The 24,207-nt window shown below is 22.0% G+C and overlaps 9 protein-coding genes across 9 annotated transcripts; 3 read left to right on the top strand and 6 right to left on the bottom strand. All coding sequences in view use genetic code 6, as the record gives it.

The window, feature by feature from the left end:
• Positions 1-168: 168 nt before the first annotated feature.
• On the bottom strand, positions 169-1,482 carry TTHERM_00083560 (hypothetical protein; the record flags this gene model as incomplete). Its single annotated transcript, XM_001012602.1, has 1 exon — positions 169-1,482. The coding sequence occupies one exon, from the start codon at positions 1,480-1,482 to the stop codon at positions 169-171; it is 1,314 nt and encodes a 437-aa protein (XP_001012602.1).
• A 2,281-nt stretch (positions 1,483-3,763) lies between these two features.
• On the top strand, positions 3,764-4,156 carry TTHERM_000083539 (hypothetical protein; the record flags this gene model as incomplete). Its single annotated transcript, XM_012796795.1, has 1 exon — positions 3,764-4,156. The coding sequence occupies one exon, from the start codon at positions 3,764-3,766 to the stop codon at positions 4,154-4,156; it is 393 nt and encodes a 130-aa protein (XP_012652249.1).
• Positions 4,157-4,666: 510 nt separating this feature from the next.
• On the top strand, positions 4,667-6,430 carry TTHERM_00083540 (methyltransferase TRM13 protein; the record flags this gene model as incomplete). Its single annotated transcript, XM_001012600.3, has 1 exon — positions 4,667-6,430. One exon carries the CDS (start codon positions 4,667-4,669, stop codon positions 6,428-6,430), a length of 1,764 nt encoding a protein of 587 aa, XP_001012600.1.
• A 1,090-nt stretch (positions 6,431-7,520) lies between these two features.
• On the bottom strand, positions 7,521-7,799 carry TTHERM_000083508 (cyclin-dependent kinase regulatory subunit; the record flags this gene model as incomplete). Its single annotated transcript, XM_012796796.1, has 1 exon — positions 7,521-7,799. The coding sequence occupies one exon, from the start codon at positions 7,797-7,799 to the stop codon at positions 7,521-7,523; it is 279 nt and encodes a 92-aa protein (XP_012652250.1).
• Positions 7,800-8,387: 588 nt separating this feature from the next.
• Positions 8,388-8,598, top strand: TTHERM_000083509 (hypothetical protein; the record flags this gene model as incomplete). The annotated part of the gene is made up of 2 exons (XM_012796797.1): positions 8,388-8,434; positions 8,493-8,598. 2 exons carry the CDS (start codon positions 8,388-8,390, stop codon positions 8,596-8,598), a joined length of 153 nt encoding a protein of 50 aa, XP_012652251.1.
• A 412-nt stretch (positions 8,599-9,010) lies between these two features.
• Positions 9,011-14,537, bottom strand: TTHERM_00083510 (hypothetical protein; the record flags this gene model as incomplete). Its single annotated transcript, XM_001012597.3, has 14 exons — positions 14,272-14,537; positions 14,063-14,165; positions 13,439-13,946; positions 12,959-13,178; positions 12,653-12,897; positions 12,433-12,588; positions 11,735-12,369; positions 11,525-11,678; positions 11,299-11,463; positions 11,022-11,243; positions 10,769-10,872; positions 9,731-10,702; positions 9,445-9,569; positions 9,011-9,182 (listed from the first exon to the last, which is right to left on the bottom strand). Exons 1-14 carry the CDS (start codon positions 14,463-14,465, stop codon positions 9,011-9,013), a joined length of 3,975 nt encoding a protein of 1,324 aa, XP_001012597.3. The 5' UTR covers positions 14,466-14,537.
• A 781-nt stretch (positions 14,538-15,318) lies between these two features.
• Positions 15,319-16,359, bottom strand: TTHERM_00083500 (papain family cysteine protease; the record flags this gene model as incomplete). Its single annotated transcript, XM_001012596.1, has 1 exon — positions 15,319-16,359. The coding sequence occupies one exon, from the start codon at positions 16,357-16,359 to the stop codon at positions 15,319-15,321; it is 1,041 nt and encodes a 346-aa protein (XP_001012596.1).
• A 1,919-nt stretch (positions 16,360-18,278) lies between these two features.
• On the bottom strand, positions 18,279-18,731 carry TTHERM_000083478 (hypothetical protein; the record flags this gene model as incomplete). The annotated part of the gene is made up of 4 exons (XM_012796798.1): positions 18,279-18,299; positions 18,349-18,466; positions 18,532-18,629; positions 18,678-18,731. The coding sequence occupies 4 exons, from the start codon at positions 18,729-18,731 to the stop codon at positions 18,279-18,281; spliced, it is 291 nt and encodes a 96-aa protein (XP_012652252.1).
• Positions 18,732-21,253: 2,522 nt separating this feature from the next.
• TTHERM_000083479 (hypothetical protein) lies at positions 21,254-23,413 on the bottom strand (the record flags this gene model as incomplete). Its single annotated transcript, XM_012796799.1, has 11 exons — positions 21,254-21,311; positions 21,478-21,579; positions 21,636-21,683; positions 21,748-21,789; positions 21,859-21,963; positions 22,020-22,111; positions 22,460-22,502; positions 22,697-22,776; positions 22,886-22,909; positions 23,152-23,316; positions 23,405-23,413. 11 exons carry the CDS (start codon positions 23,411-23,413, stop codon positions 21,254-21,256), a joined length of 768 nt encoding a protein of 255 aa, XP_012652253.1.
• Between the last annotated feature and the right edge of the window lie 794 nt (positions 23,414-24,207).

The following is a 24,207-nucleotide window of genomic DNA, read 5'->3' on the forward strand; positions in this document are numbered from 1 at the left end:
AGGTTAAATTAAATTAAAAAATACCTTAATTTCAATAATAAATAATATATTTAAAAATTAATTCATTTTTAGATAAGCTTATGTCATTGTTTAATTTAAAATATTAACATTTTTTATAAAATATATCAATTAATGTTATTAATTATTATAATATAAATTCAACACAAATCACTATCGAAAGCTTTAAAGGTCTTTAACTATTTAGGGGACTCCTCTATTAAGCATTCTACGATATTCACTCCCAAAGAAGTTTTACTTCTAGCATGGAATAATAAAATTTTTTTATTCTTCTTGCTAATCTCGTGCTATTGCTGCACTATCTTTAGGAGGATGAAACCCACTATTCAATTTTAGAATGGTCTTTTTATTCTTGCAAAAGTTATCTTTAGGGCGGTAGTGAACAAGAGGATCATAGTCTTCACTTGTTAACTTCTTTTTGTTTTTCATTAGAAATTTAACTATTTCTAGGTTTTTAATTATTAATTTTCTTTCTTTTTCTTTATTCATTTCATTCAAAACTTTATTTAAGATCGTTTATTATATTTTTCTAACTTAATTGCTCATTTTTATGCAAGTATTTTATTTCTCTTGCTATCTCCTCTCTTTAAGAAAATTTTTTAAAAACTACTTGGAAGATTCATTTATTGGTTCAACCTTCTTATGAGATTAAGTTAAATCTTCATTGATATCACCGCTGTCAGAAGAATCAGATGATGATACAGGAGTCCTAATGGTTATAATTTTATCATCATCAAGAGGTAAATATCTATTATTTGGAAGTAATGTAAACGCGCTCTTAATCAGCAAACATTATTATTCTTTCTTAATCCCCACTGTAGGCTATTTATCTTATAATTAAGTAGAGTTAAGATTTTAATAAGTTTGAGATCTGTGTAATATTTTCTTAATTTGATGATTTTCCTCTTTAGGTGGTTATGTGATAAAAGAAGATGTTGAAAAAGAGTGCTTTAAATTATTTTCAGGACTTTTAAATTATAAAATCTTCTTTTATGGAGTTGAAAAAAATTCAGAGTTTTTCTTCCTTGAATCCTCTTATGTTGTTGAGCTTCTATATCGAGTAATTATTTCAGATAAATTATGCCTTTTTTCATTTTAAATTGATTTATTTAAAATATTTTCTTTTTGAGGAGAATAGGTTTTTATGCTGATTGAATCATGATTCCTTTAAATACTATTTTTTTGCTAGATTCGATTAAATTTGATTTATTATTTAGAAATATTTTTCAGATTAAGTTTTTCATAATCATTGAGAAGCTAATTGCTACTTTCTGTAAATGTTTGAAAATCCTTCTAAAAGATAGATGAATTCAACTTATTTGAGGTTGGCTTTTTAGCTTAGAATTCATTTTCTTTTATTTGAGCTTAGCTGACAATTTATTCTATTGAGGAAGTACAGTGATTAATACTTTATTCTTTTTGTTTACTTATTTGCTTTTTCTAAATTACATAAGTAATCTACATAATTAAATGTAATCGAAACTTAAAATGAAGAAAATGAACAATATCTATGTGAGAAAATTATTTTTTTAAAGAATTTTTATTTAAATGTGAATCCTAAAAATTATTTTTAAATTCACTTTTTTTAAATATAAACCAGAATACTTAAAATATTCTTTTTTTATATTTAATTATTTTATTTGTATTGCTTAGATATTATCATTGATCAATCAAAAAGTATATTAATTAATTATTCTTTCTTTCTCAAAGTATGTTTGATCAAATATTATAAAGTATGTATATTTGCTAATTTATATACTTAAATTAATTACTTTACAATAAAATTTTAAGAATAGCCAGCACCAAATATAATATAAAATTAGATTTCATGGTGAGTATTGATTCTATTTTTGATTATTCTCAGACCATTTAATTAAATGGCAATATAATTACCATAATAACCATTAAAATTAGTAAAAATATTATTGCATATTTAACAATTTGTAAATATAATAAAAGGAAATCAATCTCTCTCTACTCGTTCCTTCCAGTAAAATTAATATATTAATAATATCTATCATATTAAAATTTAAGATTTAAATTTAGACTGTTTCTAAGTTTGAAAGAAAATAACTAAGATCATTCTTAAAATAGCTTATTGAGTAAAAAAATAAATATATTCAATTCTCATAAATTAACACTTTTTAAAAAAACTATTGTCAAAAATTGGAGGGTTATAATCAGTGTCAAGGATGTAAAGAATTTCAGCAATTTTTGACTATTGATAGATAGTAGATATTTCAGATTTCAAAGTCATTTATTTCCAACCCTCTTAGTTTTCTTTATTAAAAAAGTACTATATAAAATGAAGTATTTTTGCATATTAAAGCAACTATTTATTGTAAAATTAATTCTATTCAAATTTATAGAAGTATTTTATATGAATAAAAATTGGTGTTTAAGAAACAGATAAATCATAAAGTGATTTTGGTCTACAATAATTGTTATTTTAAATATTTTTTCTTTAAATATATTTTATTTATCTCTATTAACTTTTATATAAATGATAAACTCTTCAAGTATTTATAAATATTAAATATTTATTAAGAATATCTTAAAATAATAAATTTGTCTTTTTATGAGAAAAGAAAAGTAATAAATTATTTATATTTTGCGTCTACAATAAATTATAATAAAAGCCATACAAATAATTAATGTTGGTGATAAAATAAAGAATGAATTTTTATTTGTGTTTTTTGGGATTTTTATATAATATGAAATATATCATAAGTAAGTTGAAATATTTAAAGCTTGGTTACTTATCCTATCGTCATTTTAGCCAATCAAACTATTAATATAGATTAATATATCTAAAGATTAGATTAGCTTTTTACGAGGATAGTAGTTTTATTAATTATATTCATTCTCTTCAAATAGAAGCTGATGAATGAATTGTAAGACATTTAAGATAAATTCTGGTTAATTAGATGTTAAGCAATTAACCAAATGGTTCATTATAAAATACTTTAATTAGCTTTCGAAGAAATGTTCTATTTGAAAGTGATTGGCATAAGAAAATACTTTAAGAATAAGGCTTATAAAAAATTAATATTCCCTACTTTAAGAAGTGAAAACATCAAATAGTTTATTTATTAATTAAGAGTCTATTAGTTGTTGTATGATGCTTTAGATATTTTCGAGACACTCATTATTTTCATTTATAATTGAATATAGAAATTTAGTTATTTCTTTCATCAAAGGAATATCTTTTAGCTCCAAGTGCCATATCAGCAATTAGAATATTGTGTTTTAGCTTTATAAATTAGATTGAGCAAATAAATTATATATATTACTATTTTCAATTAATATTGAAGCTATGTTTAAAACTTTCATGGATATACTCTTGCATTTTAAATGCAGTAAGCGCTTAAACATTTTTTAGAAAAAGTGCTAACTTAGCTTCTGAATTAAATATGAGTCAAATTTGACTAGCTTATCAATAAAAATGTCTAATATTCTTTCAGAAATTTCTATTTTATCCATATTAATATATTAAATCAAGTATTAGATGATATTCTACTTTAGTTTTGAAGAATCATATAAAGTGCCCATAATATCTATTATTTCTAATTTTTATTGGATGTCGCACACATTCATCATACGTGTCAAAAAAAGGATATCATTCAGATGAATTATTTATATACCACCTATTTCTTCAATTGCTTAAGCGAGGTCAATATAAACACGAATCTACTGAAGCTAATTATTTGAAAACTAATTATGCTCTATATCTTAAAAGCACTATATGTTTTTTAAAAACCATTCTTTTGCATCGCTTAAAAAGAGTTAAGAGCAGGATTGCTAAGAGATAATAGATCGAATTAAATCTTTCTTGTTTGCTACTGTGCTTAAGAATGAAATTTGCTTTTAAGTCAAACGATTTTAAGGACTGAATTTTGCGATTAATTCTATTGATGAATTGAAATTTGTGTTATCATTTAGACTGAAGTTTGTGCTTCCATAAAACTTTTTTTGTCTTATTTCACAGAGAGCTTACTAAACTTTAGCTTTGCGTATATTCAGACGATAGGTCTCCTTCTTTTTTAAGAACGCCATTTCCATATAGTCGTCTTCATCAAAGCTATCATTAACACACTATCTTTAACTCATGAGGTTTGAAATCAAAAATTAATAATGATGTATTAGTTTTTTTATTAAACTATAAAATTATAAAAATAACCAATAGTTAAATAATACTTTTATTTATGCAAATAAACAAACCTTCTTTAAATATTAGCAAAGATGAATTTTTAATTTGAAAAAAGTTTATTAAAATAACAAAAATTGCATAAAATTAGTTGAGACAAACAAACATTCCATAGATATTTTATCATATTTTTACTATGAATTTGTTAAATTTTTAAATGAAATGCATTTTTTTTAATCTACTTTGATATTTTTATTTTTTCTGAAAAAATTTAATAACTTTCTAATTTGTAGAATTTCACCGCGAAATAAATAAACAAACAAACAAATAAATCAATAGTTAATTAATTAATAAGTCAGTCAAATAAAAGCAAAGCTTAATAAAAAATAGACTAAATAATCTAAGTCAATATTAATATAAATTATTTGTTAAATATCTTGTTTCATCTCTAAGGACTTAATTAGTATTTGTTCTTCATAAATTCTTAAAAAAGATTATAAAATGAATTAGGAATCTACAGAAAAATCTCAAGAGATTGATTAGAAAATCGTAGAAAAAAAGAGGATATGCAAATTGTTTCTTAAAAGGAAAAATAGGTTTTGTAAATTTGAATGTTTAGAAGGATTTGACTACTGTCATCATCATGCACATGAAAATGCACGTTTTTTAGAAGAAGATACAAATAGCAAATTTTAAGAAAGCAATAATGAATAAAATGTTGAGCAGCTGAAAAGTAATATAACTGCTAAGACAGGAAGAATACCTTGTCCACTTGACCCTAATCATAATGTGGATATTAATAAATTGGAGAAACACTTAAAAAAATGTCAGTCTTTTAAGTAAAAAAATAATGTGGAAAATAACATTTGGTTTTCTAAAGGAATTAATAATAAATCAAATTTAAGTGAGTAGCAACAATTAGAATTATTAGGGGAAGAACAATAATAAAAGTTGCATGATTTAGATAATAAAAAATTTTTATAGCAATTATATAATGAATAAGCTCCTTAGTTGAAATAGCTTGTAGAAAAGATATAATAAAACTTTCAAAAAGCTGTAAAATTGTACAAATAGTATGCTGAAGTTGATGAAATGACAGAAGATGAAATTTATACTTATCTTTTAGATATAAATGATGATGCAGATAAAGAAAAAATTATCAAAAAATTAAAAACTGAAAATTAGGCTTTTTCAGATACTTAAAAAGACCATAGGTAGGTATGTAAATTGGTAGAAGTTATGAAATAGCAAGGTATATGGAACAATTAATATATTTACATTGAATTTGGTGCTGGAAAAGGACTTCTCTCACATGGTATTGCCAAATCTTTGTAGTTAGGAGAAAATTCAGAATTAACATGCGAAGTTTTAATGGAATCCATGAAAGAAAACTCAGTTAATTGTAAGGTAAATTTATAAAAAAAGAAAAAGCTCTCAACAGATGAAACAGTGGAAGAAATTAAAGAAGAAAATAAAGATTTAATGGATTAAGAATAAAATTAAAAAGATGATATTTAAGAGGATTAACCCTCATATAAACCTTATCATGCTTGCCATGTTTTATTAGAATTAGAATCAAGAAGAAATAAAATGGATAGATTGCATAGAGATAATCCTTTTTATTTAAGGTATAGAACAAACATATTAGATTTTAATGTAAATGCTTTGCATTAAATTTTACTAGAATAGAAGTATCCTTACATTAATCAAGATCTTCGAGTTGTTGGAGTGAGTAAACATATGTGTGGTGGAGCAACTGACTTATCAATAAACACCTTATTAAACTGTTAAAACCCTTAGAAATTTGAAGGAATGATGATAGCTACTTGTTGTCATCATAGATGCAGTCCTGACACTTATACAAATAATGAATTTTTGATGAACGAGCTAGGCTATACAAGTGAAGATCTCTAAATTCTTTTCTACTGCTCAAGTTGGTATGTTAGTGGGTAAATAAAAGAAGAAATAATGAAAAAAATTGAACAAAGTGAATAAAAATAAGTGTCTGAACAATTAAATTAGATATAAAACGAGAATTCTTAAGACAATAAGTAAGAAGAATCTAAAAAAGTAATTGAATAATCATAACCAAATAACAAGGAGTGGCTCTCTTCAGAAAAGAAGTCTTTGATTGGGAAAATGGTAAAGAGGACAGTTGATATAGGAAGAATTTTAAATTTAGTAAAAAAAGGTAAAAAAGGAAGAATCGTTAAATATTGCGATTTTATTTTAAGCCCTGAAAACTTTGTTATAATTGCTAAATGATGAAATGGTCTATTCAATATTAATAATAATTTGGTTTAATGGGATTTTATTTATTTTAAAATTTCCTAAATTATAATTTACTTAGCTAAATATTCTAATTAAAATTTTTTGTAATTAAGTTAAAATTTGGTATAAAAGTTTTACTTCAAACGATACATTTATGTTAATCGTGCATAAATTTAAATAAGCTTTTAGTAAAAATCTAAAAACTTAAAGTAATTTTCAAGAGATTATTTATCAATCAAATTTATTTTACATAAATCAAAGGATTATCAGAAAATATTATTTGAAAATTCAAAATAAAGAAATATTTTTCAAGTTTATTTTTAAATAATTTTGAAGTGAAAAAATTATAGAATAATTTATATAAATTTTTTTATTCTATTAAAAATCTAGCTTAAATCAAACATATTTGATTTAGACTGCAAATATGAATAAAAGTTTGAGTATTTATTTAATTTGTATGATTAATTATAAAGTTTTTAGTTAAATATTAAAATAATAATAATAATGATATATTCTGATTTGAAAATACCGAATTCATAATGAAATATGAAGTATTAAATTAATAGAAAACTAAGGTAGAATAATAAATAAAATTAATGATATATATTTGTTAATTTGAAAGAATTAGTTTTATGAATGTAAAAACAAGATTCTTTAAATGTTATCAATAACTTTTAAAAAATTTGATTTATTTATTTATGTTTTTTGAGTGAAATTTTAATTTGATTTTATGATATATAAAAGATAGTTAGACAAATAAGGATGATAAGTGCGTAAACAAACAATTCTAATATATAAATTTAATTATTAAGGAGTGCTGATTTTAGAGATAAATTAGCTCAAGAGTAGATGAACGAGCTAAGCATCACAGAAAATATTAGAAATGAATGTCTTTAATTTTTAGTTAGCATTTCTGTATTTAAAGAAAATCTTTTTGTTTCTTGAACATCTTTTTCTTTTAGATTAATTAATCTCCAAAGCAGCTGCATGCATTTATATTTAAGAAAATTTTACAAATTAATTAATGTTGTTTATTATGTGTGTGTATGTATGTATGAGTATGTGTGTATGTGTATGTGTGTGTTCAATAAGGAGGCTTGAAATCGCTTGGAGGTTTTCCAGTTTGAGGATCGGTACCAATAGCTCTTCTGAAGAGTAAAATATGGGGTTCAGGACGATGAATTTCATAATGTTACCAGCCTCTGCTTTATTAAACTCCAAGAGAACGCCACTCAGTTTCGTTCATAATTTTATTACGGGTCATTTTTTTAAATAAATGCTTTGGTAAAATGACATGACGATATTCATAATAATCGTCGCAGTACTTATCGCTATATTCAATTTCTTCAGGGAAGTGAGGCATCTTCTTACTATATTTTTTATATTTATTTTTTGATTTCTTATTTTTTTCAAATTATTATTTATTAATTATTACAAATCTGCTGCTTTTTCAATCAAAATTTTATATAAATTTTTTAATATAAAAGCATCAGCTAAGCAAGCAAGCACTTTACAAAAAGAAAGAAAATTTGATTAGATCCATGCAAATTATCATGAAAATAATCTTCAAACAAACTATGAAAGATAAAAAGCACATTAATTAATTTATATATGAGAAACAACTATTAATTTTTAACTTTTTTAATGTTTGTTAACAAATTTGTTTGCTAATTTGCTTGATTCTTAGCTTAAAATTTTACAATCGCTCTCTAAACACGCTTTTTGTTTTTTAAAATTATTAATTTTGTAATTTGAAAGTTTCTAAAATTTAGAAAAAAAATGTTTGTTCGATTGATCGATTGTTAGATTAATTAATAATTCAACTAAATAGCAGACAAGAATAACAATTTTTCTATGAAGCAAATTGAAATTAAAAGACAAATAATGGATATACTTCACAATAGCAAGAGAAAATGGTTTTGTGAGAAATCTTGCTTAATATATTATTCATATGCATTCTGCAAAAGATTAGCTCATTAAATTTCGATAATATCTTTTGTATTTATTTGAAAAAAGCGACCAATAATAATTTAAATTTAAACGTATATTTTATTAGAAAAGAGACAACTGAAAGAAACAAAGGTTATCTAACTAATACAAAAATTTGCATTCTTTTTTTACATTTAACAATCAATCAATAAATAAATAAGATTTTTGATTGATCACTAAAAATGATATAAAGGTGGATCGAAACATAATTAGTTACTTTGCTATGCTATTTACCACAACTTTTGAATTTAAATTAAGTGACAATTAATTTTTTCTACTAAAAAATTTTAGTTAAATTTCAAAAAATTTATATAGGGAGTATAATAATCTAATTGGCTAGCATATTTAAATAATCTTTTTTTTCTTAATTACACAAGGCAAAAATTAATTTTCAATTAGAAAATCAATAAAAAAAGGCACACCATAAATTTTATGGTGAATATATCCAAATTGATAAGAAAAGAATTTTAATAAATTTGAATTAAAATAGAAAACAACTAATAACAAAAATATTAATTGTGAATAATAATTTATCGTGTACAAACTCTATTTATAATTAACTGTAATTGAAATTAATGTAATTTTTCAAAATTTAGTAAGAGATCCTTGTTGCTGCTATTTGTTTTGCATAATTTCCATCTTTTTCTTGAGTCTTGCAAGACGAACTACTTCTGTAAAACTCATATAATCCTTCATAACTTTTCTTGAAATTCCTTGTATAGATTTAGTTAGTAATTATTCTTAGTGCTGTATTAACCTATTTAATAATCAATAAGATTTTAAGCTTATAATTTGGAGGCAATTTGAGGTGGTATTTAATCGATTAATTTTTAATGTATTTAAAGTTTATTTGATTTTGATGGGGAATATTAATTATCTTATTATTTGTAATATTTAGTTCTTATTCTAAAATTTGAACAACATAAATAAATAAATAAATAATAGTGTTTTTTTAGAGAAATCAAATTTCAAAAAGGATTGATTGATTGGGTAATAAATTCATTAAATATTTTTTATACCTTTAGCCAAAGTTATCATCAACAGCCATGTTTTTAGACACACCAAGTTTGAATTTAGTTTATTATAATTGCTTTTTATCTTTTTATAAGCTTTAAGTAACTTCTTCTACTACAATCTTGAGAGACTTTTAAATAATACAATAAATATTGTTAATTAGTTTAATAATTAGATAACAAAAACTAAATTAATCATATAAAATTAATAGATAAAATAGACATAGTAGAAATTAATTAAGTTTTTCTATATCTGTTCTTTTGTTTAAATAAAATTAAATTTTTAAATTACCTTGCTTGATTTTTGAGACATTTGATTAAGCCTATCCTTGTAACTTGCTTTTTATGAATTATCAAATTTTATAAAATCTTCTTAATCATGTTCGTACCTCTTTTGAATTTGTTGAGCTTTTGACAATATTTTCGATTTTTAGCCAGCCAATTTTATTACATTGTCAGATGTGTCTAAATATTTTCTTTTCCCCTAAGCCCTGTTTGGAGAATTCTTTTCGGAGTGAAATTGTAATTTATCTCTTTTTTAGGATTTAGGTGTTTATTTATCTAAAAATCTTAAATTCTTTCCTGGTGTATAATTTGGTATATTAGTAGTGCTGACTATTTGTGAGCTAGAAACAGGCTCTTCCTAAATATTCCATTTAAGTCTTTAGTTCTTAACACTTTTTGGTTCATTCTAATAATTTATTTCTTTTTTAGACTATACTTAATTTTTATTCTAAACGAATCCTATTTCTGATGGGATTGAAGTTAGTGTATTATTAAAGTGGTTGTTTATTTGTGTTAAAGAAGAATTATAGTTCTTTGTACTTATAGGAGATTTTTCATGCTCCTCAATTTGTGCTTTAGATTATCTAGCAAACTCTCTCGAGTCATCAAAATATTCACCATTTTTCTCCACTATTTAGCCTATATCACTTTTATTTACTTAGCCTCCTGTATTTTTAGCTTGGCTCTAACGAGTTTACTTTTCAATATCTCTTTCGTTTTATTAGTGTTTAAATTTATCTTATTGCTTCTTTTTTTAAGTATATTCATAATAAACATGCTTTAAGTAATTAGCATCCTAAAATAAGTAGTTATCTCTGTTTTTGAAGATTAAATCCCTTAGATTCTTTTTTCCTTGATGCTTAATTTCGCTTTATATAATCATTTCTACCTTTTTCTTCTTCTACTAAATATCTGTTGAGAATCCAACTTTAGCTTCCACAACAAAGGCTTCATCTTTTATCATCCTGTCAAAAGTAATCTTCAAAATTAATTACACATTTTTTATGTTAATTTAATATTTTATTTGAATAAATAGAAGTTTTACTTTATTAGGAAAGTTACTATAATTGATTGGTCTGCATTTGTTCTTCAGTTCAGATATTCTCTTAATGTTCAATATTCTCCTAGTATACCTTTGTTCTCTCCTATCTAATAACAATATTTAATATTTATATAAACCAACAATAATTAGATTTCATTTTTTTAAATTAAAAAATACATCCAGTTGAAAAAATATTATTTTTTTTTTTCAGAAATAATTTTTTTAAAAATTTATTATTGTTAAAAAAATAAAATACATTTTCCTTCTATCTCCTCTTCATTATAAAAATCTTCCTTTGCCCATTAAAAGGGTTTGCTTTCATAGCCATCTTAGCCAAGATCTTCTTAGAGCTTATTCTCTATATGGAGATCCATGCCCTAGAAGTCATATTCGTATGCTGTTTGAGGGCGAATAAACTATTAAATAATTTCTTTTTTTGTGTATCCTTCTTAAATAGCCTCTTTTATTGGTTAGAAGACTATATTTTTTAACAAATTTAATATGAATTTATTATCTTTAAAAAGTAGATTTACAATTATATTCTAACTCTTATTTGAAATCATTAGGAGACTTGAATCCAGTACTTTAATATTTCTACTTTTTAAGTTCATCTTTTGCTTATTTGTTTTTATGTTTAAGTTTTGTTTGATTATGGTGTAAATCACGGTTGACTTTCATATTTTCTAAAGGTTAGAAGACTATTTTATATAAAATTTAATAATTTTTAAAAATACCTAATTAAATAATTATAAATATTACACATATTTGTTGTGAGTAATTTTGGATTGTAGTTAGGTCCATATTCTTTTTTCTTTTTCACATATTTTTTCTTTTAAACCTACTTGAATTACTAATTAGCCTCTGCTAAGCTGCTGTCTGAGATGTCATCCTCATCACTCTTTTTTTTACCTGACTATTTTTAATGTAAAATAATGATAAAGTAATAGCATTTTTATCATATTTAAGTACATCGTCGTCATCATCTGACATAAATCCTTCAAAAATATCTCCAAAGAAGTCATCGCTACTTGCTGAATCATCTAAGTCTATTTAAGTATTATCACTCTAGCTGTTTTTAGAGTGACCGTCATCTTTAGAATTGACTTTTTCACCTTAAATTTCATCTATCTAATCTGATTAGAAAGAGTTCTACTTGCTAGATTCAGACATACCTATCTAATCACTATTCTTTTTTTAAGTATTAGTATGTAGAGATATGTCTTTATTAGAGATACTCTTTTCTTAAATCCCAGGATTGCTTTTATCTTACAATCTAGATTTCATCTACTCATCCAGTTAGCTTGCTTACTCTTAAGATACCTACGAAGCATTTTTGATTTCTACTTCCAACTACTGTTAATCAGATAGGCTATTAGGATTATTATTTATCTAATTCTTTTTTTCTTACATTTCTTCTAAATATTTGTTGTAAATTTCTTTCTTTTTTTTCTTTTCATCCTATTACTGCTTCTCTAAATCCTTAAGTGAAATCTTCTAGTTATATTTATGCTTAATAAACTACATCTTGTTCAAATCTCTCACCCTAAAAATATTATAAAGCTATTGGTTTATGTACTTATTTATTGTTGATGGTAGATTCTTTTCTATTTTTAGTAATTTAAATAAATAAATAAGTTCATTTTTTCACCACACAAAAATAAAATTACATTCTTCATCCCAATTTTTATAAAGGTTTAATAATTCAACCCAAAATACATGTTTAGCAACTACCTCTAAATCTCCTTTCTACTGAAGATAATCTGAATACCTTTTTTCAAACTCACTTTATATTTTTGAGCAATATTTTCTGACCTCATCCAATCCTATAAATAAAAATTATTCAAGTTTGATTGAAATAAAGTTATTTAAATAAATAAATTAGCCTACCTTTTACATATTTTGTACAGAACCAATCTGCAGTTTAAATACTAAAATATGCTTCTTCATAAAGTTAGAGTTCTTCCTAATATGTTGCTAAATTAATCATGCCTGTTATCATAGTTTTTACACATTTGCTAATTGCATCATCTGCATCTTTAGATTTATGAAATTCCCATTTTGTTTATCTTAAACGCAACTCACACTGTAAAACGAGTATTGCTTTTTCAATTTTTTCAATTGCCAAAGGAGTTCTATAAAAAAAAATAGTTTTTATTAGTTTGAACTTATTCTTTTAGAATGATAAAAATTTACCGATCTGCTTCGAAATAAATATTAGCTAACGAAATATGAACTCGAGCTATAACATTTAAAAGCTCCTCATTATTACTCTATAAAACCTAATCACTTATCCTTTCTGCTTCTTTTAAAAACCAATAGGCTATTCTATGCTTAGATTGTTTCTTAAGCATAAAAGCTCCCCAATTAAAAAGAGATATCACATTTATAAAAAACTAATCGAGCTCCAAATGAACTAATTAATAATAAAATTTTTTAGAATTTTAAAGAAGCCATTGATTTTTTGGCTAGAATATTGAAAAATAGTTATTATTTAAATTTAATGAAACTTTCTGCTAATATCTTAAATATTTATTTTTCTCCTCAAATTTTGTTTATTTGTTTATAATTGCTTTAATTTCATATTTATTTGTTTTTGAAGTTGACTTATTCTCATGCAAATAAAAGTTATTCCTATTTTAATTGAACTTATAATAAATTGAATAATATCATTACGATTTAACTCAATATTTTTCAGACTTAACATTTTTTCTATCTTTTGCCTGGTTATGATTTCATGTCCTTTTCGATATTTTAGTTTTAGATCATTAAAATTTTATAGGGTGTACATAGTATTGACATCATTAACAGTTTTTGGTTTTGATCTCTCTATACCTTCTGTTAAATATTCATCTTCTGAAGTAAGAAAACTTTAATCTTAATCTAATATATTTGGAGCTGTAGACTAAGAATTTTTGTCATTTTAATTGTATAAAGGTAAAATTCTAGTAATATAAATATTCAGAAATCTGTAAAGCTCAAAAACAGCTCTAATTCCTCTATCTAGATAGTTATTTAGCTTTTCTTCGTTTTCTTGCTCACTTTCTAATATCAATTCTTTAAGTAATCTATTAGCACAATTTAAAACCCTTCTATTAAATAATATTCTGTCCGTTATGCTCATGTCTTATTTTCTTTTCTCATAATAATTATTTAACACTTCCCATGTTTTTCTATTTTATCTCTATTTTAAAAATTATTTATGATGCCATAGTTATTAATTTTTAATAGCACAATCGCTTATATTAAAAATAAGTAAAATGCTTTTCATATTGTGAAATAATTTCATTGATATTTTACTTCTACCAACCATTAGTTTGTTTATTTATGTAATTTTAAATAAGGCCAATTTGATATAACATTTGTTTTCAGTTCATCTTTTGACATCCCTTATGGCTAAATTCTTTTAGATACATAATAATATTAAATTTCTTCAATCATAATTTCTAATTTTATTGCTAAATATTCAAAGAAAGAAAGTTTATGTTTTAATCATAATGATACATTACTTGTTTTAAGGACTATTTAATGATTGAATCTGTCCTAATAGAAAAACTGGATTTTGAGAACTTGTTTTGTCAGCAGTTTCTTAATTATCTCCTAATATTGGATTGGAAATCTACTGAGAAAGAAAATTTTACTTATCATCTTTAAAGATAGAAAGTTATTTGCTTTTGTTTTTAGAATTTCCAAATATTGACATTTTTGGATCTGTTTACAAAGAAATATATCGAAATTTGATAAAAAATATTCTTAGTTGAATAATTTCTAATAGTTAAATATAATCCAATCATATGTGCGAAATTGAAAATATGCTTTATCTAAATAATTACTAATTAGCTCTGTTATTAGTATGATAAAGCTAACTTATTTTTTATAAAGCTTGATTCAACTATAAATATTAACTAAAATAACTAAAAAATAATTTTAGTAATAATATCTAATATATTTTTAAATTTCTCTCTTTTTCCTTAATTATTCGAAGCCAAATTAGGATCAAAAATTGACTGATTATTTAATTAAAATATGCTATTCTTAAAACTAAACCTAAGTTTGATATTCCAAAAATTAAAATAATATTATTTATAAATCAAAATAAAGTCTTTTGAAATAATATTTTTTTTTAATTTAGTTTCATATTTTGACTATCAAATAGAATAGCTCTAAAGAATAATTATACAATATTTATTTAAACCTCCTGCAATATAATTTAATAAAAAATGAATAACTAATAATTTAGGATACTTTTAATAATGAATTCATATTCTATTTTATAAATTATCTTGTTTTACTTAATAACTTTAAAATAAAAATCTCAGATGATGATTGATTATTATTTATTTATTTTGAATAACAAATAGAAAAAGTATTTAAATGTTAGTTAGAATTATTGATATAAGTTTTATTTCTTTAAAGTGATAAAAAATTAGAATTTTAAATGTTATGTATATATGTATGATATGGATTTATAAAGTTTTAGGATATTTAAATTTAATATTTTTATTTATAATAGCAGTAATTTTTTTAGTTTGCAACAGACGCTATTTGTTTGTTATTCAGTAAGCTGGTAGGGCAGTAACGCATTCAGATTCGATACCACATTCATTTTAACCTCTCAAAATTTTGAAAGTTCCCTTATCTCCCCAACTTTCATTCCATGAATTAACGATAATCCAGTAGGGTGTACCATTTTCAACTCCCCAACCTACCATTTTTACAGCGTGTCCACCTAGTTCGGAACCAGTGACATGTTGATAAACTCCACTCTTGTAGGTTAAGAAATCTTCATATACAGTGAAAGCAACTTCAATAGGTCCATTAGTTTAAATTTCAGTCATAATAGCCTATTCGTTTTAATCTATACTATAAGCCTTTGAACCTTTGTGAAGATCTTTAGGGTAAGGAATGGTGTAAGTGGAATTAGAATCACAAGATTTAACGCAAGGAGGAGTAGGTAATTCTCCAGTGCAAGGAGGATATACATCAGAAGTCACATGGTGTGCACAAGGAGCAAGAGAATAAGCTTAGCACCAGGAGTTATTTCCATATAAGTCACCAGTTACTAGACCATTGTTAACATAATAGTCCATAGCAGCCTCAGGCCAACCACCATCGCAGCCAAAACCACATTCATCACAGCAAGTAACTAGGTTTTAAGTTGACAGTCTGATATCTTAGCCAAGGTGAATGCAGTGTCTATCACTTAAGGACTCAGCTGCTCCAAAAGCCCAGCAAGATCCACAATTAGATTAATCTCTAACTTCCCATAAAGATGAGCACTTGTCACCCCATTAAACACGGGAGTCGAATTCACTGGGTAAATTATTAGCTTACCTATTAACCTTTTCTAATTTAACACCAGATTTTTAATTCAACAAGGTTCCCATATGAGCCTTAACTCCAGCAATATCAGAATTAATCCACTTAATGTTCTCGCCAGCTTTCCATGTTGTGTTAGAATTATTAACTTTTTCAGCTATTTATTTTAATCTATCATGGTATTTTTGATGCTTAAATCTAAAGATTTCATATGTAGCGAATCCAGTTAAAGCAATTAACAGAAAACTTGCACTTAATATTAAAGCAGTGTGTTTCATCTTTTTGAACTATTTAAATAATTTCTTTTATAATTAATTATTATTATAATTATTGATTCACCAATCTTATTTTTTTAGAATTTATACACAAAAGTACTGAAAGAAAGAAAAGCAAATTTAAAAATTGCAAAGTTGTAAAACTTGAAGATATATTTTAATTTTAATAATTATCCATATAAATTAAATTATAACCATTAAGAAAAGTTTTATTGCTACTAATTATTTAAAATAGATTTAATTTTGAAGAATTATTTTTTTTAGACATGAGTAAAAAAGAAGATCCACAAATATTGAATAAATAAAGAGAAAACTGATAAAGTTAAAAAAATGATTGATGAAGGGATCAGAATTAAATAAAATCAAGATAAAAAAAATATTCTAATTACGATTATTTAGAAAATAAGTATTTGTTTTTATAGAAATACATTTAATTAATAAATAAAGAGATCCATAAAAAGTTAGGTAGGTTGATTTAATGCAATTTCTTATTTTTTATTGTTCATATTTTTGTATAACATTAAATAAAAAATATATTTAGAGTAGTAATTCAAATATATGTGTAAATGCTTATTTTATAAATTGAATATAAACTAAATTTTTTTTTATCTACCTTTTAATACATTTTTAATAAATTAGATCATATTAGATTTAATATTCTAATTTATTATATAATTTAAAATAACGAAAAATATTTTTTTAATATTTAAATCAGGAAGAATTCTATTTTTAATTACTTAAATCTAAAATTTTACATTTTTATTTTGAAATTATAAATAATTAAAAAGAATAATTATTTCTATCTATAATTAGTTAATCAAAAAAGTATCTCTAAATATAAAAATTGCATAAAAATAAACTTGAGAAAACCAATTAAATTCATAAATCTATTCAAGTATAATATTTTATGGTTACTATAATTTCATGTATTAAATATTACAGATTCAATTAAAACTTGTAAATAAATTATATTTTGAAGTAATTGCATTAATTTTAAATTAATTAAAAAATATATCAAAGTTGAGTGACTATTCTCATTTTTCTTTAAGTAACTTATTATTTTCAAGTTCAATGCATATTTAAAAATCTTTTATAAATATTTAAGGATTAAATCAATAAGCTTTTAAATATTAAAACATTTTTGAATAAAAAAATAATTAAATTCTATTTTAATAATTTATAATTTGAAGTTTGTTCTATCTTAAATATCTTGGATTAATGAATGAATAAAGTTATTCAATTAAATGAAAAAATAAATAAATATTAATTTTTATTTTAAAATATCACATACATTTACATAAAATTAATTGATTTAAATTTTTAACTAAAAAAATAAATTATTATATAAATAAATAAATAATTTTAAAATTAGATCATTTAGAGCTACTTTACATTCGGTAATATCCCTTCTAGCAAGTACAACCATTTTTCCTTTAAAGTAAAAAGTGTTCAGTTAAAATAAATAAAATAAGTAATATTTACTGGTCATTTATAATTAAGAATTTAGAGTTATCACAGCTGGAACAATTTTATCTTTAACAATTTAAAAATTTAAACAAAATATTTTGATTATTCTAGATAAAAAATTACTTGAAGTCTAAATAAAACCCATTATTTTAATCACACTAAATGCAAGTCTTATCATCTTTACAAACTAAACAATTAGGAATGCATTTTAAACAAACTGAATTCCTTAATTAATTAATAAATATGTTTTACTGAAAAGCTTTTAAAAATATTTTAAATAAAATATTTGAATTTAATTAATTATTTCCATTTACTCATCAAAATATCCTAAGCCACAAAATTTCTAACAAGAATCGGTAAACCTTTTTTAGCAAAAATATATTTTAGTGAATGCATAAATTTTTAAGCAATTAAAAATTTATTTTTTTTTTTACTCGTTAAATTTCTTATTAGATTCACACTTTATACATTTTTAACTTTTAATTAATATTGTTAAAAAGAGATTAACTTATTCAAATAAATAACTTCAATATATTACGTAGATTTTTAATAATAATAATCGTCGCAATAGCAAATATTTTTGGGATTGGGTATATCACATATTGTTTGATAAGGAGAGCAAAGATCGTTATCATTTTGTCTTCTATTAAAAAATATTATTATTATTGTATAAATTAGTTTTCAAAATAAGTTTTGTGAAAATTTTACTATTAGTTCAGATATTAACCTATTGGACAAATGATTGTTTCAAAAGAATGCATAAAGCCAGTATTATCAAATAGTCCTAAAATTATGAATACTTAACCCTTTATTATATTTTATTAATAAACAATTATTTGCTATTAAAAATTTACAATTAAAGGGTATAATTTAATTCCATTAGTAGTTAAAGAAGGAAGTAGAGCCATATTTTTACTATAAGCAGATTTAATCTCAATAAAAGTGATAGATTAATCACCTTATATCTGTAAGACTTAATTTTGGTTAATTAAAAGATCTTAATGGTATATTAAAATACTTCTTTAGAAATAAGCTTAAATCGTTTACCCTTTAAACGTTTTTAGATTAATAATTTAAATTTAAAAAGTTGATGTATCTTTTTATTGCAAACATCCTAAAAACTTAATCTAATTTTAGTTATAAAAAGAAAATATTGATGAGAAAAATATTATTTTATATTAATGATTGTTAATCTAGTATATCTAAAAATAATAATATAAAATAGATAAAAAAGGTAATATAGCTGTTCCTGCATTTGAAATATTACTAATGAATATTTTTTTTTTCTAAATCTTAATTATTTTCTTTAAATTTGATTTCTTATATTTTACAAAAATTAATCAAAATACAGAAACCTTTTTTCAAATTTTGAGCGTAAAAAAATTTTTTTACAGTAATTTAATTTTTATTTTTTTGTTAATTTAAATCAATTTTTCATTTTAAAGTTTTGTTTTTATTTTGAGTTAATTTATTAATTTTTTCTTCATTTTTCCTTCTAAATAACTATTAATTTTTCATTTTTTCTCAAATATTTAAAAAGTAATAATTAAATTGGTGATGGAGGAGCCTCAGGCTTAGGCTCTGCTTTAGCAAATTGCATTAATCTCTTAAAATTGAAACTTTATCTTAGGTAAGAATAGTTTACTTGTTTTGGATTGTGATATTTTTAATTATAAAAATTAATTTAAACAACATAACTCATTAAATTTGTTTATTAGTTTTTAATTGATTTATTTTTTTTCTTTTTTTTACTGTACTTGTGTTTTTTTTTTTTTCTCTTAATTTAACTCATTTTTTATCTTAAACTTTTGCTTTTATTATTAATTTCATATTATTTTATATTTTTTATTCATTTTTTCCTTCTAAATAACTAATTAAAAATATATTTTTTCTTCAATATTTGAAAAGGAATAATTTTTTAGAAGAATAAGGTGCATTGGGCTTATGTTCTGCTTTAGCAAATTGCAGTAATCTCTCGAATTTGACACTTGAACTTGAGTAAAAATAGTTTATTTGTTTTGGATTATGATATTTTTTAACATAAAAATAAATTTAAAACAATAAAACTCTTTTAATTAATTTGCTAACTTTTTATTTGATTTATTTTTTCTTTTTCATTTTTATTCTGCTAATTTTTTTTTATTATAAATTTTTAAAATAATTTTTAATTTAAAAACTTTATTCTATTTAATATTTTTTGTAGTTTATTTTAATTTATTAAAAAGTTAAAGCTATTAGTTTAATTCATAATAATAATAGAAAATATAAAACAAATGTCTTAAATTAAAAAGATTAGTTGTCATTAAAATAAGTCTCAGATTGAATATTGATTTACCATGAATAATAGGAATAATATGCTTTATTATATAATATTTTGTAATAAGATAATTTAACCTATAATATAGATAGATTTATTAATATATATATATTTTTATGAATATCAAATTTTGGTAAGTTAATAAATATTTTATAAAATAAGTGAAAATTTATAAATTAAATTTGCTTAAATAAATTAATTAATTTCACTTAAACTAACCAACCCTCAGTTTTCACAAAAAACAATCAAAACTTTTAATCTTAAATATTATCCATTATGTTAAGAAATTTGATTGTCAACAAATTGCAACTCCTAATTTTTTATTTATTTTTATTTATAGTGATTAATTCAAAACTAGGGAGAAATCAAATAGTGCTTTTTATATTGATCTAGATTATTTTTAACTCTACCAATGAGAAACTATCTATTTTTACTCGAATTTTAAAATATGGGTAAGTTTGATATAGCTATTTTTGTAGTTTATTTATCTATTACTTTATAATAATTTAGTATTAAATAATTACAATTATGAAAATTTAAATAATTATTATATGTACCGTACTTTCTGTTTGATAAGAATCACTTTAATTTAAGAATTTTTTTTAATAAGGAGGTAAATAAAAATAAACTTGAGAATATTAATTAAATTCATAAAACGATTCAAGTATAATAATTTATGATAACTTTTTTTAAAGAAAAAAATATAACAGATTCAATAAAAATTCCTAAATAAAAGATAATTTGAAAAAATTGCATTAATTTTAAAATAATTAAAAAATGTATCAAAGTATAGTTGATTATTCTTATTTTTTTTTAAATAAATTAATAATTCAAGTTCAATACATATTTAAAAATCTTTTATTTCTATTGAGAACGATTAAAGCAATAAGCTTTAAAATATCAAAATATTTTTGAATAAAAAAATAATTAAATACTATTTTAATAATCTAGAATTCAAAATTCGTTCTATCTTTGTTAATTATTCAATCAAATAAAAAATAAATAAATAAATATTAATTTTTTATTTTAATATTTTATATTTGTATTAATTTGATTGAAAATTTTTAATTAAAAAACAATTTATAAATATAAATTTGTAATTTAATAATTATATCACTTTTGGTTTCTTTACATTCGGTAATAGCCCTATTTGCAAGTACAACCATCTTTCCTATAAATAATAAAAATTTTAAATTTTTAGTTAAAATAAATAAAATAAGTAATATTTACTTATCATTTATAATTTGGAATTTAGAACTATCACAACTGTAACAATTTTAGCTAGAAAGATTTTAAAATTTAAACAAAATGTTTTGATTATTTTAAATAAAAATTACTTAAAGTCTAAATAAAACCCATTATTTTAATCACACTAAATGCAAGCCTTATCATCCTTACAAACTAAACAATTTGGAATGCATTTAAAACAATCTGAATATCTAAATAAATATTTTTTTAATTTTTTATTTTAAATTATTTAATTAATTTGATTTACTTATAAAAGTATCCTTCTGGACAAATATTCTAACAAGAATCCTTAGACCTTATGTAGAAAAAATATAAATAAATGAATGAATAAATTTTTAAATAGTTAAATAATTATTTACTCATCAAATTTCATTTGAGAGTCACACTGGATACATTTTTAACTTTTAATTAATATTTTTAAAATAATTCAGATTATCTTATTAAAATTTTAAAAAAGTTCTATATAATACGTAGATTTTTAATAATAAAAATTCTCGCAATTGCAAATGTTTTTAGGATTAGGCAATTCGCATGTTGTAGGCGTAGGAGAACAAATATCGTCATCACTTTGTCTTCTATTAAAAAATTTTATTTTTATAATTTGTATAAATTAGATTTGTGAAAATTTTACTATTAGTTCAGATATTAACCATTTTCACAAATGAGTGTTTCAAATGAATTAATTGTAATTTTATCATCTCCTTTGGAAATGAATACTTAACTCTAAATTATATTTTCTTAATAAACAATTATTTATTGATTGGTAAAAATTTACATATAAAGGTAATTATTAAATTGGAGAAAAAGGCCGCACATTTTTATTTAAATCGGATTTAAGTTGTTTTAAAATAATATTTTAATCATATTATATCTGATATAGTTTATCATCGCAAATTAAAAGATCTTAATGCGATATTAATATAAATTAACTTTCAAAAATTGATTTTTATATTTCAGTCTCATATTCACTCAATACCTTTAGACCATTAGTTAATTAATTATTCAAAGTAGAATCATTTATTTTAGTCTCATCATCTTTAAATGCTTTTAGATCATTAGTTTAAGAAGTACTTGAACCATAATCTTTATACTTACTATACCCAAAGAACTTAATCTAATTTTAATTACCAAAAGAAAATTATGTTGAGACAAATATATATTATTTTATTAAAATAGTGTTAATTTAGTACATCTAAAAATAATATCAACACAAAATTTATAAAAAAGCTAAAAATTAATTTATTAAAAGTTAGAAAGTGAAATAAATTCTTGTTTTATTTATATAAATGGATAAATATCAGTAATTACCTTATTTTAAGTTTAAATCTGAATAAATTTTTAACAATCTTGACACTATAATTGGGACTTAGCTTCTATTGTAATAGATTCTTTATCAAAATTAAAAATTATTAATTCTTTATCTTTGGTTAAAACTACATTTTTTTCATACTAAAGATAATAAATCAATTTTAGGTTAATTTATTTTAAATAACTTACATCAACAACTTCAGATACAGATAACTTGATTTATATTTAATAAAGTTTGGCTTTCCAAAAAATATAATTAATATTATTCTCTGTAAATTAAAAACAATAAGATGTTTTTTCGAAGTTCTCAATAGTTCTTATCAATCTATCTAGAGGAGAAAAATGTTAAGTTATTTAGTTAATTTTTGTATTCGTGTATTTCACATAACTTTAATCCTGATTATAAAAATTTTTTATATTTTATCATATTTTACCAAAAAATAAAAGTTCATTACTATTTTAAAGTATCCTGTCATTTATTCACCATATCTCATAATTAAATCTTCACAATCAAATTCTTAACCATTTTATACTTATAATAACTCATCATAATTTATTTTTTGATATTCTCCTTTATTGTATTAAAATACATAGAGATATCTTACTTTAGTGTTATCTTCCTATTATATTTTCAAAAAAATATCTTAAATTTATCAATTAAATCAAATAATTAAATGAATAAATAAATAAATAATGAAAATGATTTACCTCAATCATATATTCATCTTTTTCATCCTGTTTGCCAACAAAATTTTTAAGTTGTATTGAAAAGGTAATTTATGCTTGTTAATTGAATCTGCTATAAATCCATACTTTAGTTTTAGAATCTTGATAAATAATACTTTAATCCTCCTATTATATGATTTAGTAGTAGAGTTATTCAATATTTAAAAACTTAGAAATTTAAAGTTACGCTAATTTTAAACCAATATTTTTCTATTTCAATAGATAAAGTGTGGCAGCACAGTATTATTTTAAAAATTAAAACTAATTAGTTTTTTATTTTCATTCTAGAATTCAATCTTTTATTTTTTATTTTAAATACCTTTTTTATTCAGTTCTTTATTTCTAAATTTTGTTCTATCTATAAGTAGATAATTGCTAATTTCGCATCAATTATTTAAATTGGTATAAATTAAAAGTAATCAAACAAAAATTTAGCATTTATTTAATCATAGTAATTTTATTTTAGAAGAAATATATTTTTGTATTTAATACAGTAGTTTACATCCATTTTACATAGTTAAAAAAAATACTTTGAGTAAAGGTGTATACTAAAATTTATATGAAAAAAATAAAAATATTTGAGGTATATATAGTGAGAGAATTAATTAATATTTGGTATTAGGTGTTCAATAAACGCATGTTTACCATAAAAGGATATATTAAAGGAATTTATTCTCAACTTAAAATTATTTTAATTAATATGGGTCATAATTTTATTTCATAAGTAGTTTATTAATTTTACAGTAAATAATTAATCTAATAAGTTGATAAATAAATATATATAG

The sequence above is a fragment of the Tetrahymena thermophila genome (genome assembly GCF_000189635.1).
Source record: "Tetrahymena thermophila SB210 genomic scaffold scf_8254697, whole genome shotgun sequence".
NCBI lineage: Eukaryota > Ciliophora > Oligohymenophorea > Hymenostomatida > Tetrahymenidae > Tetrahymena > Tetrahymena thermophila.